Source organism: Leptonychotes weddellii, chromosome 9 (genome assembly GCF_054177405.1).
Source record: "Leptonychotes weddellii isolate Sample4059 chromosome 9, ASM5417740v2, whole genome shotgun sequence".
In the NCBI taxonomy this organism is placed as follows: Eukaryota; Metazoa; Chordata; class Mammalia; order Carnivora; family Phocidae; genus Leptonychotes; species Leptonychotes weddellii.
Genome location: NC_138377.1, coordinates 82,975,347 through 82,995,323, shown reverse-complemented (window position 1 = coordinate 82,995,323; position 19,977 = coordinate 82,975,347). Strand labels below are relative to the sequence as shown.

The 19,977-nt window shown below is 36.4% G+C and overlaps 1 protein-coding gene across 6 annotated transcripts in view; it reads left to right on the top strand.

The window, feature by feature from the left end:
* Positions 1-19,977, top strand: part of ATOSA (atos homolog A) — a 97,518-nt gene that overhangs the window by 58,106 nt on the left and 19,435 nt on the right. For 5 of the 6 annotated variants that reach the window (XR_004075669.2, XM_081831093.1, XM_031028147.2 and 2 more), the window contains 7 exons: positions 6,093-6,277; positions 7,378-7,580; positions 7,876-8,001; positions 8,779-10,618; positions 12,601-12,720; positions 16,067-16,146; positions 16,847-16,955. Coding sequence is in view for 5 of the 6 variants with exons in the window: in XM_081831093.1 (XP_081687219.1) it covers positions 6,093-6,277; positions 7,378-7,580; positions 7,876-8,001; positions 8,779-10,618; positions 12,601-12,720; positions 16,067-16,146; positions 16,847-16,955 (2,663 nt within the window). In the remaining variant the exon portion in view is untranslated. The remainder of the gene's footprint in view (positions 1-6,092; positions 6,278-7,377; positions 7,581-7,875; positions 8,002-8,778; positions 10,619-12,600; positions 12,721-16,066; positions 16,147-16,846; positions 16,956-19,977) is intronic. The other variant, XM_031028146.2, reaches the window with a different exon arrangement.

The window sequence follows — 19,977 nt, the reverse complement described above, 5'->3', positions numbered from 1 at the left end:
TCTAAGGTCAGGCTTAAGAGTTTACATGGGAATCAACAGCAGTTAGGGAGCCAGTAAAACAAACAGAGAAAACTTTGAGCTGAAAGGAATGTGATAGAATGGCTTTTCAGGAAGATTAATTGCACTAGGGTGCAAAGTGAGTAAGAAGGGGCTTAGAGTCCTAAACCACAGCTAGGAGACTGTTGTAGTAAGTCAGGTATAAAATAAGAGCCTGGGGCGCCTGGGTGGCTCAGTCGGTTGGGCGTCTGCCTTCGGCTCAGGTCGTGATCCTGGAATCCCGGGATCGAGCCCCACATTGGGCTCCCTGCTCCGCGGGAAGCCTGCTTCTCCCTCTCCCACTCCCTCTGCTTGTGTTCCCTCTCTCACTGTCTCTCTCTCTCTGTCAAATAAATAAATAAAATCTTAAAAAAAAAAAAAAGAGCCTAATTTAGGTAACTGTCTTGAGGTTAAAAAGGAAGAGTTTAAATCCAAGAAAAATTTATTATTATTTATTTACTTAGAGAGAGAGAGAGAGAGAGCAGGTTGAGGGGCAGAGGGAGAGGGAGAAGAGAAGCTGACTCCCTGATGAGCAGTAAGCCCAATGACGCAGAGCTCAATCCCAGGACCCTGAGATTATGACCTGAGCTGAAGTCACATGCTTAACCAACTGTGCCACCCAGGTGCCCCAAATCCAAGAGAAATTGAAAAGAACAAATTAGTAAGATTAGTGGCTGATTTTCAGGATCATAAAGAGGGAGAATTTCCTACCCTTGTCCTATAGACTTAGAAGGGAACTTCTTTTATTCTCTTTATTTGAGATTTGGGGACAATTTTGTTTGAGTGATGATATTGCCTATTTAATACTTGTTTTTATAAAAAGGGCTGTTGTGATACATGAATGGCCATTGTGCTCAAGGAGGACTAGGAAAGTAGGCTTTTGTATTTATCATCTATACTCTTGAGAATAATTGACAATGTATGTCACAACTGCCCAATCTTTCATCATCACTGTCTACTGAGATCACTGTTATCAAGGTCACCAGTGACTTCCTTATTGTCAAATCCAGTGGTCACTTCTTTGTTTACATTTTATTAAACCTCACCAGTGTTTGAAACCGTTGGCCATGCCCTCCTTGATTTTTTTTTTTCTTATGCTTCCATGATACCATACTTGACAGCTCCTTTTGTTGGTTCATCATCCTCTCTTAGATCACTACTTGGTGGAATGCCCCAGAGCTCTGTCATGAGTTCCCAACGTATTCTTCTAGGTAACTCTTGATTCTAAATATTCTCCAAATGCCAATGATTCCCTAAACTATATCCCCAAGACGGGACAGCTATAGTAACCTCCTAACTAGTATACCCACTTTGGTTCTTTTTCCTATTAGCAACATAGCAGCCAGGGTGATCATTTTAAAATGTAAATCAGATCATGTCATTTCCTTAAAGCCACCCAATGACTTCACATTGAATTTATGACAAAATTTAAACTCCTTGCTCTAGCTTCAGAATCCTGTATAATCTGGTCCCTGACCACCATTCTAAACTTCGTCTTGTACCAATTTCTCTCCCTCCTGCTGCCATTCCAGCCTCACTCCTCCAGCACATACCCATTCATTCTCACCTTGGACCCTCTGGTTAGAATGCTCTTTCCCCAGGGCACCCGGGTGGTGCAGTTGGTTGAGGGTCAGACTCTTACTCTTGGTTTTGGCTCAGGTCTTGCTCTCAGGATCGTGAGATTTAGCCCAGCATTAGGCTCTGCACTCAGCGCTGAGTCTGCTTGGGGTTCTCTCTCCTTCTCCCTCTAATGCTTGTTTTTTTTTTTTCTCTCTCTCTCTCTCTCATAAATAAATCCTTTAAAAAATGCTCTTTCCCCTCATTTTTGAATAGCTAGCTCCTTGTCCGGATCTCAGCTTAAATGTTGCCTGCTCAGAAAAGCCTTCCCTGAACATGCAATATAAAAACATTCACATAATCACTCGCACATCATTCTTTTTACACTTAAAGCATAGCACTTAGCACCATCTGATATTTTTCTTATTAATCTGTTCTTGTTTTTCTTTGCCACCACAAGCTCCAAGTCCCAGTGTTTAGGAAAGTGCCTGGCACACAGCAGGTATATAATAAATAATTGTTGAATATATGAAGTCTTAATACCTACATACTGGTTTTGTCAATAGAATCCAATGCTTTGGGGCGCCTGGGTGGCTCAGATGGTTAAGCCTCTGCCTTCGGCTCAGGTCATGATCCCAGCGTCCTGGGATCGAGTCCCGCATCGGGCTCCCTGCTCCTTGGGAGCCTGCTTCTCCCTCTGCCTCTCTCTCTCTCTCTCTCTGTCTCTCATGAATAAATAAATAAAATCTTTAAAAAAAAAAAAGAATCCAATGCTTTGAGCATAACCTCTTCCACTAATTCTTAACACCCATTCTCAATTCCCTCCATATATGTTTCTCATATTACCAGTATGAGACTCTAGATCTTAATTTTTTAAATAGCAAAAAGAAAAGGCATTTTAAACTGCTCAGTTCCAGTATTTCAACCAGTATGCTGTTAACCTAGGTTTGTCTTCACAAATTCCTGCATTAAGTAACTAAACTATGACCTACTAAGTAGGAATTCTGCAACGCAACAACTAAATAAAATGTGACACTAGGTAATGCTTTTATTTACTTGTTACTTTTCAGTTAATAGGCCTTATCATTTATCTAATACCAACCCGAGAATATAGTTTATTTAAAATTTAGCTTATGTGTTTTTATGTTCACTTTACAGGCCTGATAAAATTTTGTTGTATGTGTCTTTCTATGCATGTGGCACATGTGATCCCACAAACACATGATCATAACATTCTTTCTTTCGAAACATTGTGTTTTCACCTTGAAGATATTTTGTAGATATATAACTGTACCACAGTATATTAACCAGTCCTATATTGTTGGACATTTAGGTTTATTCCATTTTTTTAAAACATTTTTATTTATTTATTTGAGAGAGAGAGAGAGGGCGGGGGGGGGAGAGAGAGTGAGCAGTTGGAGAAGCAGAAGGAGAGGGAGAAGCAGACTCTCCGCTGAGCAGGGAAGGATCCCAGAACCCTGGGATTATGACCTGAACAGAGGGCAGACGTTTAACCAACTGAGCCACCGAGGCACACTGGTTTATTCCATTTTAAAAAACTGGTATAAACATGTTAATAAATATCCTTTAATATTCAGCTTGGTGTACATGTTATTTCCTTGATAAATTTGTGGAAGGAGAATTTTGATTGTTGTTACCAGATTATCCTCCATGAAGTAAAAATAAGAACATTATTTTTAAAGAAACTTTATTAGCAACCCCCAGGTTGTTCTGCTTCTCTTGTCATTGTATTCCATGTCATGACAAGCATGGAATCTTTCTACTACTTTGCCAGGCTTTAAAAGTAAACTGAACAGCATATACAGCAGCCCAGTGATGGGTAAGATATTCTTCTTCTTTTCCGTCTAGACAGAGCTTTGAAGTAGCTCTGAGCTATCCTGGGTTTTTGTCCTAAATGACTACATGATGAGTAGTGGTTCAGAGGGGCTTCTAGTTAGTGTCTCTTGAGAAAGACGTAATGGTTCTGGCCTCTCTCCTGGGTGTTTTTCTGAGCTACTTCTGAAGAACAGAGATTCACAGACTGCCAGCGTTGAAAGAACTCTTGCAAATCTGAGCTACCACTTGATATCTAAATCCTTCCAACCACACCCCTGGCATGTGTCTGTCAGTCTGTCCTTGAATACCCCTGGTGATAAAGAATTTACTTCTCTTGAGAGTTAGTCCATTTTATTTATGGATCACTCTGATTAGAGTTTTCCTAGGGGCCAAATTGTTCACCTCTTTTGTTAAACAGAACAGATGGGGAACTCCAGAGCCTAAAGTGCAGGGCACTACAGAAGCAGCAACAGGATCCTCATTATGGTCTTGGAGGTAGAGGGACCCTAGAGCTATGTTTTGATTCATTAATCCCCAGTCTCCAGAGATCTGTCCTTCATAACCTGTGAAAATTTGTGACATCCTTTCTGTTTTCTTAATGTTATGCTTTATATCAAATAAATTATTTCTTCTAAAATATGTAATTATTAGGTAAGCCTAACAGTCCATATTTGTCTAGCTATGAAACAGTTTTTGTATTTGTAAAATACAAACAGTTCTCACCTTTTAGAGCTGTTCTGAGGAATAAATGAGTTAATGTGTAAAAAGTACTGAGAATTGGCAATGCCTGACAATGTTACTAAGTGTTGGCTGTTATTTTATGTGTTGCACATGGTCATTTTAGGGAAATTTTTCTGAATGGTCTTAAAATACCAACTCAATAAAGTTTGGCTTTTAAGGCTGCTTCTTTTCCTGATAAGCCTTCCTAAGGCTAAAAATAGGCATTCTTCATCATACGCTTCAAGACTATTCATGATCTGACTCCAGTTCTTTCGTTTACACGCTTTCTCTATACAAATTCTCTACTCAAGTTATGTTTTTTCTCTCTTGGTTCTGCTCAATGCCTACCTTTTTTTTTTTTTTTTTTAAGTTTATTTCAGTATAGTTGACACACAATGTTACATTACTTTCATGTGTACAACATAGAGATTCAGTTTCTCTATGCTACGCTCACCACAAGGCTCACCACAAGTGTAGCTACCATCTGTCACCGTACAATGCTATTACAGTATCATTGACTGTGTTCCCTGTGTTGAGCCTTTTATTCCTGTGACTTACTCCATGTCTGGGACCTTGTATCTCCCACTCCCCTTCACCCACTTTGCCCAATCCCTAACCCCTTTCCCTCTGACAACCATCAATTTGTTCTCTGTATTTATAGGTCTGATCCTGCTTTTTTATTTCAATGCCTACCTCTTTTGCAAAATTTTACCACTGTTACACATTTATCAAATGCTGTAGTGTTCTATTTGCTTTTAAAGTCATTTCTGAATCATAAACCCTTTGCGACCAGGAGCTATGTGCAGTAGAACTCTGTATCCCTGTCACCTAATACAGTGTAGTAAGTACTTAAAGTATGTGTTGTTTAATTGGATTGCACAACAAATTGAATTTTGTGTGTGTATATTTGCACACATGTTCAACCTGTGTAGTAGGTTAACACTTTTGAAATTTAACTGTGTTTCACAAACTTGGAGCACTTATGAGAAATTTAAAAATAATTACAAATAAGTGAAAACACCTGCAGATTAGATTTTTTTGGAACTGAGTAGTAACCAAAAAGTAACACACTTTATATGTAGCAATTTGGGCCTACATTGCCTACTGGATAATTACAGCATTTCTCCTTTGTTTTTTGTTTTTTGTTTTTTTAAAGATTTTTATTTATTTGACAGAGAGAGACACAGCGAGAGAGGGAACACAAGCAGGGGGAGTGAGAGAGGGAGAACAGGCTTCCCGCGGAGCAGGGAGCCCGATGTAGGGCTCGATCCCAGGACCCTGGGACCATGACCTGAGCCGAAGGCAGATGCTTAACGACTGAGCCACCCAGGCGCCCCCAGCATTTCTCCTTTGAAACTAATACTGCTGTATAGCATTGGCAGAGAAGGGCTCCATAGCTCTGACTGTCCACAGCACAGAATTGGGGTTGTGAGAACAAGGAACTAGATAAGAAACGGGCAAGGGAAAGGGGAGAAACATGCATTTGAATTTGCATCTTCTCTCTAATATTTAATAATAATAAAGCATTTACCTAAAAATGTATGACACAAGACTTTTCAACCCTTTGGTTATTGGTGAAATTTTGTGTGTGAAAACTGTTGCACTTGACATCCAAAAATCTAAATATCCATAGAATTACAAATGTATACCTGAATCTTAGATATTTTAATTGAAGTTTACGTAAAAATAATTTTATGCCATAATTTTAACCATCTTTGTCTTAACTGGAATTTGGAATTATCGATCCTCTCCTTACCCTGTATAACTTTGAATCAAGAGTTTACTGTATTTTAATTGCCTCATTTTTATTCCCCTTTCACTCTTTGTTAGTGAATATGCTTGAATGTGGATTGTGACATTAGGTATTTTAGGTGTAAAAGGTGAGTTCTTATCAAGAATACATTAATTTGGAGACTCTTCTTTCTTTCTTTTTTTAATACCAGATACACTAGATGAGTATTTTGAATATGATGCAGAGGAGTTCTTGGTCTCTTTGGCCTTGTTAATAACAGAAGGTCGAACACCTGAATGTTCTGTAAAAGGTCGCACAGAAAGTTTCCATTGCCCTCCAGCACAGTCCTGTTACCCAGTAACTACCAAACATGAGTGCAGTGACAAGCTGGCTCAGGTGAGAATTGTGTGTTGAGTATTTTTTATTTATATTTATATAAACTAGTTTAAATTCTGTCATCATTTGTGTTAAATGATAATTACAGTGTTCACGTTTAAATATAAAATCGGTTAAAACTATAATGGAAACAATCCTAATCCTGGACCATAGCTAATAACCTTGACTCTAAATGCTCTTGAAAGCACAGTAAGTACCTTTGCAAATCAACATACAGGTTGACAGCCAATTTCATACCTGCCTTCTCACATGCCAGATTTAAGATTATTATTACTATTGACTTTGTGTTTATTTAGTAGCATTATCTTCATGATTATATTCCTCGCATTAGTCAGTGTCCCTCTGATATTCCTTCCCTCCCCCACCATGGGAGGATCCTTTTTGCTATCATATTAATGTTTAAAAATACTTAGTTTGGTAGGTAGTGTACAAGGATTTTCTCAACAGTTCCTTTCTTTTTTTTTTTTTTTTTTTAAAGATTTTATTTATTTATTTGAGAGAGAGAATGAGATAGAGCATGAGGGGGGGAGGACCAGAGGGAGAAGCAGACTCCCTGCCGAGCAGGGAGCCCGATGCGGGACTCGATCCCAGGACTCCAGGATCATGACCCGAGCCGAAGGCAGTCGCTTAACCAACTGAGCCACCCAGGTGCCCCTCAACAGTTCCTTTCTTAGTCTAAATTTACACTTTTAAAATCTTGTCTTTTTTGAGCATTTAATGAAAATGAATTTTTAATACTTTGGTTTTCACTTGGAATGAATCTTTCTTCTGTAATGATGATATAATTAACAAACTAGGCTTGGCCACCTCAAGGTCTGTCAGATACTGTGTTATGGCAGTTATTTTTCCACAAAATAGAACAAAAATAACCCCCAAGGAAATTTGCACCATACATGTTTAGTACTAATCCTTGCACTGTAGAACTCAGTAATGTTAATCCATTACTTAATGATGAAATCTAAATAGACAAGCCTAAGCAAAGGTCTCCCATTGATGACTCAGATCATATAGAAGTCTGTTTTTCAATTATAATTTTAAAATTTAAATATAAAATTCTATGGACTATTGAGACATTTTGCTTATATTCGTTTTCCCTTAAGTGTCGCCAAGCCAGAAGAACTAGGTCTGAGGTCTCGCTGTTGTGGAAGAATAGCCTTCCAATCATGGTGGAAGTGATGCTACTACCAGACTGCTGCTACAGTGATGATGGGCCCACCACAGAAGGAATTGATCTCCATGATCCTGCAATTAAGCAAGATGCATTATTATTAGAAAGATGGGTATTGGAGCCAGTTCCTCGACAGTGAGTTGTTGTACTGTTTGAAGTTGTTGGTAAATCAGGTTTTCCATTGCTTTCTATAAATTATTTTAGTAATATGTCATGTCTTTGAATTCTTCTATTTACTTCTATTTACTATTTACTTTTACGCAGTAAAATTTAGACATTTAGTACTTATGTGATTTGAAGTGACTCTAGTAAATGCACTTCTATGCTCTTGAAAGCACACATCCTGAATGTTTATTTTAGCTTCTATCTTTCTACAATTCAGTCATTTCATACTTGCTGACATTTAAATGATACTTTTTACTTACCTTAGGAGTGGAGATCGATTTATTGAAGAGAAGACTCTTCTATTGGCTGTCCGCTCATTTGTGTTTTTTTCTCAATTAAGTGCTTGGCTGAGTGTTTCTCATGGTGCTATTCCACGAAATATTCTTTACAGGTATGTCTAGGGCAAAATAAGAATAGTGTGCATTCAATTATATGGGTTAGCTACTGAATCATATTTTACCTTTTAAACAGTTAATTTCCTTCATTTCTAAATGTAAGTAGATAAAATTTACTGAAGTTTTTCTCAAAACAATTTAGCGAAATTTAAATGGGAATCAGTATGAACTTTGCTTTTTGAGTTAAATTTGGCATAGAATAGTTTTCAGAGCATTTTTTTATCTTTCGAGAACCAACAATGGATTTAATGCTACCATTATAAATACAGTAGAAAAACTTTCTGGGCTGCTGAATTTCCATAATGGTAGACTTACTTAATTTTGTATCTTGAAAACTATAAATTTACAGGATGCTGAACAGCTATCTAATTGTCTCTGCAGGCAGGTGGCCATGAGATAGCTAGTATCTCATAATCACCTTGTACAACAGAATTAGCTGAATCCGTTTATTTAGTAGTAAATACAAAGTCCATTTTTTTCTGTTTTGACAAATAACTCTAACTTATAATATTCTTGAGCTTTAATGCTTAAGTAGTCTAGTGTTCTTAAAAAGATCATCCCTATTCTAAGCATAAACTATTGTACTTCTTATATTGGTTTTATCAGAATGACATCCATGGTAAAGTAGCTGAAAGTAAAGCCTTTTTACTTCCCTTTAACAGTAATTAATGTAAACAAAGATAAGTATATGACGATTTGAAATTTTTCATAATATACAATAATGTTATAAGTTTTATAATCCGTTGAGTCCCTATTTTTCTGTATGATTCTAGAATCAGTGCTGCTGATGTAGACCTGCAGTGGAATTTTTCACAGACTCCAATTGAACATGTGTTTCCTGTTCCCAATGTTTCTCACAATGTGGCCTTGAAAGTCAGCGTTCAGTCCTTGCCCAGACAGTCTAATTACCCAGTGTTGACCTGTAGTATTCACACTAATATTGGCCTTTATGAGAAAAGAATTCAAGAACATGAACTTAAAGCCCATCAGCACCGCAATTCTAATGAAGCAGAACAATGTAGTACAAATAGTTCACAGCGTCTGTGTAGCAAACAATCTTGGACCATGGCACCTGAAAGCGTACTGCATCCAAAAAATGGCACAACTCCAGAATATACCGCAGCTGTCAAAAATGTCAAACTGTATCCAGGCACTGGCAGTAAATCTGACTGTGGAACATGTCAAGCCAATATTCTGGGTTACAGTGGTAGAGGAGATAAAAAGTCACATGAAACACCAGTCAGAACTTTAAAATCATTTTCAATGATTGATTCCAATGTCTCTGGCCGCCAGAGTCCCTGGCAATCAGTTGGTGAGACTAATCCTTTAATAGGCTCTTTAATTCAGGAGCGACAAGAAGTTATTGCAAGAATTGCTCAGCATTTGATTCATTGTGATCCGAGCACTTCACATGTTTCTGGACATCCATTTAATATGCAGCAGTCTAGTTCGCTTAATTCAAAACTTTTCCGAGTTTCACAAGAAAATGAAAATGTGAGAAAATGTAAAGAAACATTCTCCATTTCTTTTGGTAGTCCAGAGCTTACCTCCTCAGAAGACACCAGTGAGGGAAAAATTCAAGTAAAACCAGAAACTCCTCGAAGTGCAACTGGTATTTCCGATGGTCTTTATTCTCGTCAGTCTGTTGGTGAGACTAATCCTTTGATAGGCTCTTTACTCCAGGAGCGGCAAGATGTTATCGCAAGGATTGCACAACACTTGGAGCATATTGATCCAACAGCATCACATATATCCCGGCAGTCATTCAACGTGCATGACTCCAATTCTGTTCCTTCTAAAGTATTTAGGAGTTTGTATGAAGACAAAAATTTGTTGAAGAAAAACAAGGATGACACCTCCGTTTCCATTTCTAATAAAAAATTTTCCTTACTAGAAGACAGCAGTGAAAGGGAAAACTTAATACTCAGTAATTCATTGAGTTCTTTTAAATGCAATAGTAAAGTCAAGTCCTCTTTGAAACCTCAAATAAGAAATTTTTATCAGGACAATCCTAGTGAAATCATCCAAAATACATTTCAAGAGACACAGAACAAAGCTACTGGTTTTTTGACTCCCTCAAATACGCCTCACTGCAAAAAAAATAACTTAGATTTGACAGTTAGATTGGAAAGTACACTTTCTGAGTGTCAATTTAAGGAGCAAGAAATTAGCAATGAAATCGATAAACAGTATTCAAATTCCAACAGTACCGACAAACAGATTTGCACAAATAAGTATAAGGAAAAAATAATAAAAAATGAAAATTGTAATCCAGTATCTTTTAACAATCATCAATTTGAGAATTCCAAGAAAAATGACTCAAAAATAAAAACTGTGTTGGAAATGTCTGGATATTTGAACAAACATGAAAACAAGTGTTCAAATAAAGACTCGAAAAGGCCCAAGACATGTGAGCAAAATACTCAACTTAATAGTATAGAAAATTATCTCAACGATAATGAAGTTTTCAAATGCAAAAAGCCAGACCAATTGAAAAATGAACAGGATAAGAAAGAAGAGACAATTGATGAAAAATCGCAAAACTGTTCTCAGAGAAAGAATATCAAAAACTGTTTGTCTACATGTGAGCGACTGAAAAGTACAGAGGTGTTGGTAGGTAACATCTAATATTTCAAATATATTTCTCAAACAGTCATATGGTTTGAATTTTGTTTACAGGAACTCTAGTTATAAAGGCCCAAGGTACCCATTAATTATAGTACACAATCTGTTACAATAAACCTGCAGTAAAAGTAGTATTAACATCCTTTCTAAATAACCCACTTAAGAGCAAATGTTAAATAAATTCTTCATGCCCCCCCCCCCCCGTTTTTTTTAGTTATTTCAATACTATGGACAAGTGCTGGAGAGTAAATAGTCAGAAATGAAACTCATTCGCTTAACATATTGTTTGTTAGCAGCTCTGACCTAATACAGTGTGCCCATTGTGTTATGCTACCACTCAGCTAAGGATTTTAGTAGGAATATCTATAGTGAAATTACTAGGCTTTGGTCAGAATACCTGGGTTCCAGTCCTGACTTCACAATTTGGTCCTTAAGTCACACTGAGTAAGTCATGTAACTTTTAAAACCCTCAGTCTCAGTCTCCTCAGAGAATGATCAATCTCTTGTGCCTATCCCATTTGTGACAACCAAATAACAGCAATCAAATAACAGATTTTGAAATATTTTGTAAACCTTCCATGCACTATGTCAAGAAGATACTTCGATTATTTCCATTTTATTTGACTTTATACAAAACCATTTTTTAAGTTTAGAAAATTATTATTATACTTTAATTTCCCTTAATTCTCCAAGTATTATCACAAATTTAAATCTCAGTTATGGAAAACTACTTAACTACCTTGGTCCAAATCTGAATGACCTTAGTTCATCTTTATCACTAAAATTAGTTCTCTAACATATGGACTTAATCAAATGGTAGTTTCTAATTTCCTAAAATTATAATTGTCACAGAACAATTAGCTTTTCATGATCCTTTCTGGTACCTAATAGGGTGGCTCAATTTGGCTATAGTATTTTTCAAGGTACTAAGATTTATTTTTTCATGTTCTTGTTTTAAATATAATCATACAGCATTTACTAAGTGCCCAGGCCTTTTTCTGAATATTTTACACATGTTGACATACTTAATCCTTCCACTAAACTATGAAGTTAGGTGTTACTACTAACTCCAGTTTATAAATGAGGATCCTCAGCTTAGAGAGTTTAAGAATCTTGCCCAGGGTCACAAAGCTAGCAAATGGCAGAGCCAGGACCCAAATTAGTCTTTTCTGATTTTCATGTGTTACTATGAATTTCTGGTGTTCAGGTTTAAACTTGCCTAATTCTGAAGAATTAGCCTGTTTCCTGTATCACTTCAAAAACATTGTACTGTAACTGCATTATATATATATTTTTAATTCACATTTATTGTATTTCTGTATCATGTTCCACCAAATTATATGCTCTGAGAATGTCTCTTAATAGTAACATAGTTTTAGGGGCACCTGGGTGGCTCAGTCGTTAAGCGTCTGCCTTCGGCTCAGGTCATGATCCCAGGGTTCTGGGATCGAGCCCCGCATCGGGCTCCCTGCTCAGTGGGAAGCCTGCTTCTCCCTCTCCCACTCCCTCTGCTTGTGTTCCCTCTCTCGCTGTGTCTCTCTGTCAAATAAATAAAATCTTTAAAAAAAAAAAAAATAGTAACATAGTTTTATATTTTAGAATATTCTATTTTTTCTACCTGTGAGTAGTTTTTTTGGTTTTTTTACAAATTAAAAATATCAAATGTTAGTTTACCAGATTTTAGACTCTGAGTATTTATAAATATGACCATATGTTGATTAGGCAATTATATTTGGACATAGTTTCTTTAGAATATTTGAGTTTATTCAGTATCCTGGAAAAAACTTAGACATTGTTTTCTGATTAAAGTAAGAATGGGTGTGTGTGTGTGTGTGTGTGTGTGTGTGTAGATATAGATCTATAGATCATCAACTTCACCACCAAGGATGTAATACCTCAGTACATATTAGGAATAAGAATAAAATCACAAATTACTTATATATTACCATAAAATCTAATTATTTTCCTAGCAGAAGACTATACCACTGAAACATTCAAGTGTCTGGCGGAAACATAATTTTCATTCCTTAGATGGAACTTCAACCAGAGCCTTTCATCCTCGAACTGGATTGCCTCTTCTTTCAAGTCCTGTAAGGTTTTTTTCCTCTTATTTCATATTTAAAGTTGGAAACGTCTAAAATGTTTACAAATCATTTTATCCAAATTGTAATTGAAAAGAATTTAAATACCTTTAACAGAAATTTCCAGTTAGGAAACATTTTATTTTTTATTTAATAGTTATGTGTTAATATGGGGAAAGGCTAAAAGCATGAATAAAAATATTAGGATTATAAAATTTCTTTGAAATTCTTTTGTCTAATATTTTAATTGTTACTAAATATAAAGAAAATATTTAGTGTCAAGTGGGTTTGTATAAATTTGTATTTTAGCACCAAAGCTGGTTGACACCACCAGCTTGGTCATTTGGGAATCAAATTTGTGGTTGTCTTTAACCTGGAAGCCATGCCATATCTTATTTTGAGACATATAAATTTCCCCACTCTACATTTACAAATAGATTTGTAGATCTGAGTGCAATGGTTAAGAGTGTTGCTTTGGAGTCACACTGACTTCACCCTAGCTGTATGACATTTGTGACATTAGTTCAGTAATCTGAGCCTCAGTTTCTTCATCATTAAAAAGGAGGTGATACTGTCTCTGTTAGTGTTGTGAGGATGATTAGTATCATTCCTAACACATAGTAAGCAATCAGTAGTTAGTTGCTATACCTGCCATTTCAGTTAAACCTGAGGCAAGTGAGCAATATCATAGCAGAATAAAAACATGTATGTTTTTGCTACTGACATAAGATAATTTTTGTTGCTTTATTTGTGTTAAGCAAACTGAAAGGATACAATATCTGGCCTATGTTCAAAAAATAATTATTGAATAAGAAATCTAGAATTTAAATTTATATTGGACCATAAATGTTTATTTTAGAGAAGTTAAATTCCAAACAATTTAAAATAACCCCAAATATATGACCTACCTATGGGGTACTTTTAAGAGGCCCAAGTGAGGGGCGCCTGGGTGGCTCAGTCATTAAGCATCTGCCTTCGGGTCGCGTCATGATCCTGGGGTCCTGGGATCAAGCCCCGCATCGAGCTCCCTGCTCAGGGGGAAGCCTGCTTCTCCCTCTCCCACTCCCCCTGCTTGTGTTCCCTCTCTCACTCTCTCTCTTTGTCAAATAAATAAATAAAATATTTTAAAAATAAGTAAATAAAAAATAAAATAAAAGACCCAAGTGATCAGAAAAAAAAATAGGTCAGCATCATACCAATATAAAAGGCACTGTAGACTTCTGTTTAGTATGGTGGACTGAGTTGATAAAGGCAGACCCTTCCTCCTCAAACACAGGAATCCTGATAGAATATAACTTTTAATACAAAATAATACAGAGTATAACTCTTAAATACATAATATAATGTAAGAGAAAGAAAGATATATCTCCAAATTTGGGGCAAATTATGGCCCTCTAGGATATCTGAACCTAATATAATGCTAGGGTTTAATGCCTCTGGTGGGACAGGAACAGACAAGGGGTCGAGATGCAAGAACATGTGTACTTCAAAAATAAATAAATCAGGGCGCCTGGGTGGCTCAGTTGGTTAAGCGACTGCCTTCGGCTCAGGTCATGATCCTGGAGTCCCGGGATCGAGTCCCGCATCGGGCTCCCTGCTCAGCGGGGAGTCTGCTTCTCCCTCTGACCCTCCTCCCTCTCATGTGCTCTCTTTCTCATTCTCTCTCTCTCAAATAAATAAATAAAAAATCTAAAAAAAAATAAAAATAAAAATAAATAAAAATTTTAAGTATGAAAAATATTTTAATTGCTGTGCACACACACACATGTTCATAAAAATACAGATGGATTAACAGTGGACTAGAATCAGTTGAATAGCAATTGAGTGAATGGAGAGACAGATATTAAGAAAGCACTTCGAATGAAGTACAGAAAGGAAGAGAGATGGTAAAATGTGAAAGAGCCACAGAGGATAAAATGAGATGTTCAGTGTAAGTCTAGTACAAATTCTGAAAAATAGGACTAGATGGAACCAGGAAAATGCAGTATCAGAAGAAATAAAGAACTTTTCAGAATTAAAGACAGAGTTTAGATAGAAAACTTCACATTAAGTTCTGACTACAAAAAATAGCATGGTACACTTGTAAACTCTTAAAACTATTGAGACTATTTAGACTTTCAATATCATATTTAATAGGTATGGGGCACCTGGGTGGCTCAGTCATTAGGCGTCTCCTTCGGCTCAGGTCATGATCCCGGGGTCCTGGGATCGAGCCCCGCCACCCCCCAGTTGGGCTCCCTGCTTGGCAGGAGGCCTGCTTCTCCCTCTCCCACTCCCCCTGTTTGTGTTCCCTTTCTCACTATCTCTCTCTCTGTCAAATAAACAAAATCTTTAAAAAATATATTTAATAGGTATAGATATTTAATATTCTAGAAACAAGTCTTTCTAATTTGCATGTTATATGTGATTTTACCTTTATTTTACACCTGGCTCTTTCATTTTTAGGATATTTTTATCTAGCTGGTTTGATTGGTGTCTTAAATATAATGTGGTATACAATGGTGATGGAACATGCAGAGCAGTATTTTTCAATCCTGTTCTCCGTGAAGCTCCAGGGTTCTTGGAATCGTACAGTGGGGTGGGGATGGACTAAGGAGCAGCAGACCTGGCAGGACCCCAGGCTCCCATCACTATTTCTTTTTTGTTTCTTTTTATTTTAAAGCTATCAATCTTTTATTACCCCCACAAAATACTGAAGTACAGTTGACCCTTGAACAACACTGGTTTGAACTGCCTGGGTTCACTTAGATGTGGGTTTCTTTTTTTTTTACTGTAAATATATTTTCTCTTCCTTGTGATTTTCTTAGTAACATGTTCTTTAGCTTTACTTTAAGAATATAATACAGTATATAACACATTTAACATACAAAATATGTGTTAATCAGCTATTTATATTAATGGTAAGGCTTCCAGTCAGTAGTAGGCAATTCGTAGTTAAGTTTTGGGGGAACCAAAACTTATATGTGAATTTTCAACTGCAGAGGGTTGGGGGTGGTCAGTGCCCCATAATCCCTGTGTTGTTCAAGGGTCAACTATATATAATAAAGATAAAAGGTAAAAGTCTTTTTATATATTAGGATTCCATGTAAGATTTGGTTTTAGAAAACAAATACTGCTTCTTAAAAAGTCAAAACCTAGTAAAAGTGCTTTTATTAATTATCTGTTTTTTCCTACCAGTTAATAAAATGAGAACATAAGAACAGTATGTAATAAAGAGCATTATTGTAAGTAAGCTGTTTTGGGAGAAGTTTTATTATTTGCTGTATATGCTTAGCTTTCATTTGAAAAGTGTTCTATCAATTCAAGAAAAAATTACAGTGTTTTTAAATATCACAAATGATTATTTTGATCTTAGGTTCCTCAAAGAAAGACACAATCAGGTTGCTTTGATTTGGATTCTTCATTACTGCATCTGAAAAGCTTATCATCTAGAAGGTATTTATTTTAAAATTTGTTTGTGTATGTGAAATAATATTACACTAATTTCTAGTCTTGTGCAATAAATGTTTACTCTAAAAATTACAACTTTAACAGGAGTATTATTTTCTAGTTGTTTATTTTAAATATTTCACACACAGTTATTATGAAGAAAGGAGAAAGACAATGAGTAGCTTGAGTAGCTACTATATATGGGTCATCATAATAAACACATTGGTTTTAAACACTTAAGTAAGTTTGAATATTTCTGGTCATTCATCTTCTCCTTCACCTTACACTTCTTTGCAAAAAAGCCTTGGAAATGTGTTCCATGTTGACAAATAATACTCTCATTATTTTCTTTAGTCACATAATTTTGCCTTTGTATTTGCATTTTTAACTGACGATTAAGACTGATAGAGAAGGCTGCATTATATATTTCTCGTAGATGCCACTATGTGATATATTAGGTTCTATCTTGAAACTTTCTAGGATATTACTTTTATTTTTTTGTCAAATATTATAGCAAGGACCATAAAATTGAATCAGGATTTTAAACTAGATATTCCATATCTTAAAATTTGTTAGGATTAATTTTTTATCTTATAGTTTAAGTGAAATTAAAATTAATCAAATTCTCCTGATTTAATTTTGTACAAAAAGTAAATTAGAAAATATTGTGCTTAATGTGTTCATTTGCTGATTTTCTTTTTAATAGTCCTCGACCGTGTTTAAACATTGAAGATGATCCAGATATTCATGAAAAACCATTTCTGAGTTCTAGTGCTCCACCTATAACAAGTCTTAGTCTCTTAGGAAATTTTGAGGTAATGTTTTTAAAAATTATTTTAAGGGGTGCCTGGGTGGCTCAGTCGTTAAGCATCTGCCTTCAGCTCAGGTCATGATCCCAGGATCCTGGGATCGAGCCCCGCACCGGGCTCCCTGCTTGGGGGGAGGCCTGCTTAGGCCTGCTTCTTCCTCTTCCACTCCCCCTGCTTGTATTCCCTCTCTTGCTGTGTCTCTCTCTGTCAAATAAATAAAATCTTAAGAAAAAATTATTTTCAGAGCCGACATTTCTTAACCTAGATCTAGGAGATGTGTTATTTATGTCATTTGTTTGTGAAAGGGAAATAAAGAAATGGATTGTATTTTTCAAATCCTTGAAATCATCTTCTTTCCTTTTCTTTTTTCTTTCCTTTTTTTTTCTTTTTTATTATTGTTATGTTAATCACCATACATTACATCATTAGTTTGTGATGTAGTATTCCATCTTTTTTCCTTTTCCTCTTCCTTTTTGTAAGAAGTGAAGTTAGAGTTGTTGGTAGTGACATCCTAGAACTGGGTACTTTGTAGGGAAGATGGAGGAGTTAGATAAAGTGCAGTGAGGAGTCCATTAATCTAGTCAAAAAAGAGACTTAACCACACCTTACATGGTAGTACTGGCTCTGAGACCCAGGAAGGAGGAGGTGGGCTGATAGCAGCCCCTTCATGATCAAGGAGGTTGATTTTCAAAATCAAATGGTTCTTTGAACTCTATTTGCAACTTTGTTATAAATCTAAATCTATTATAAAATAAGATTATTTTTTAAAAATTGAATGGGTAAAGGTCTCCAAAAATGTGCTATTTTATTTAATAAGAATATTTCTACTTGGGATCAAGTGTATTATGGGATTGGTTATCCTTAATTAGAAAACAACCTTGAACATTAAATCACTGTGCACCTGAAACTAATATAATACTGTACACCAACTACACATCAATAAAAAAAGAAAAACAACCTTAAACATGAAACCTGTAAATGGGTTTTAAAAGTGATTTAATTGGTGAGTTTTTTTATGGGAAAATAATTTAAAATTTGTAGTTTTAATTTAAATAGCTTCATTGGAATTGTGGTGGTTTAATATGTTAACAGTATGCTGTCTTTAAAACTAAATTTTAATTTTTAGGCTATCTTTCAAAGTTTTAAAATGAAAAGACTTATGGTAAATTGATTTCTATGTCACTTTCAAGGTATCACTTCAGAGATGTTGAACTCTATTCTCTGTCATTATTTTAAAATTGCATAAGGCCACTGTGAGTGTCAGATGTTCTGCAACCTTTGTATTACAAGAAAATTTGTGAGGGGGAAAAAAGCATATGATATGTGAAAATCTTAGGAAAGGGAAGATGGTTAAATGATCAGTGCACTGGAATGTATTTGTGCAGATATGCATACACTTTCACTTGACTTCAGTTTGAAAAATACAGAGAAGTTCTTCTAGGTCCTTTTTAATTTATAGCTGTCCTGGGTATCAAGAGTTTATTCCTTTTTATTGCCATGATATGGATATAGCATAATTTGTTTATTCACTCACCTGATTCTAGACCTTTGGGTTGTTTCCAGTTTGGGGCTATTACAAATAAAGCTGCTATGAGGGGTGCCTGGGTGGCTCAGTTGGTTAAGCATCTGATTCTTTTTTTTTTTTTAAGATTTTATTTATGTATTTGACAGAGAGAGACACAGTGAGGGAGGAAACACAAGCAGGGGGAGCGGGAGAGGGAGAAGCAGGCTCTCCACCAAGCAGGGAGCGTGATGCGGGGCTCGATCCCAGGACTCTGGGATCATGACCTGAGCCGAAGGCAGACGCTTAATGACTGAACCACCCAGGCACCCCTAAGCATCTGATTCTTGATTTCAGCTCAGATCATGATCTCAGAGTCATGAGATTGAGCCCCGCGTGGATCCTGCTTAAGATTCTCTCTCGCCCTTTTCCTCTGCCCCTCCGCCTCCTCCCCCCCACCCGCCCACTGGTGCACTCTTTCTCTAAAAAAATAAAATAAAATAAAGATTAAAAAATAAAGCTGCTGTGGATATCATGACCTGAGCCAAAGGCAGACGCTAAACTGACTGAGCCACCCAGGCTCCCCGATTATGTCCAATTTATTATTTTATTTTATGGATCTTGATTTTGATGTTGTATCTGAAAAATCTTTTCCTAACCCAAGGCTTCTCAACCTTGGCACTATTGATATGTGAACCAGATAATTCTTTGTTATGGGATCTGTTTCATGCATTGTAGGATATTTAGCAAAATCTTTGGCCTCTAACCATTAGAGTCCCGTACTACTGTCTGTCCCTCCCTCCAGTTGTAGCAGTAAAAAATTTCTCTAAACATTGATACATGTCCCTGGTTGAGAACTACTTTCCTGATCCAAAGTCACAAAACTTTTTTTCTAGGCATTTTATTTTTTTTTTATTTTTTTATTTTTTTTTAAGATTTTATTTATTTATCTGAGACAGAGAGAATGAGATACAGAGAGCATGAGAGGGAGGAGGGTCAGAGGGAGAAGCAGACTCCCTGCCGAGCAGGGAGCCCGATGCGGGACTCGATCCCGGGACTCCAGGATCGTGACCTGAGCCGAAGGCAGTCGCTTAACCAACTGAGCCACCCAGGCGCCCCTAGGCATTTTATTGTTTTAGCGCTTGCATTTAGTTCTGTGATCCATTTTGAGTTAATATTTATATATGGTATGAAGTTTATAGTCAAGTGTTTCATTTTTATGAACATGAACATCCTATTAGAGTTAGCTTATCTATTTCTACAAAACAGAATACTGAGATTTTGTTTGGATTGCATTGATATAGATCAATATGTGGAAAATTGATATCTTAAGAATATTAAATTTTTTTTTAAGATTTTATTTTTAGGGGCACCTGGGTGGCTCAGTCGTTAAGTGTCTGCCTTCGGCTCAGGTCATGATCCCAGGGTCCTGGGATCGAGCCCCGCATCGGGCTCCCTGCTCAGCGGGAAGCCTGCTTCTCCCTCTCCCACTCCCCCTGCTTGTGTTCCTGCTCTCTCTGTGTCTCT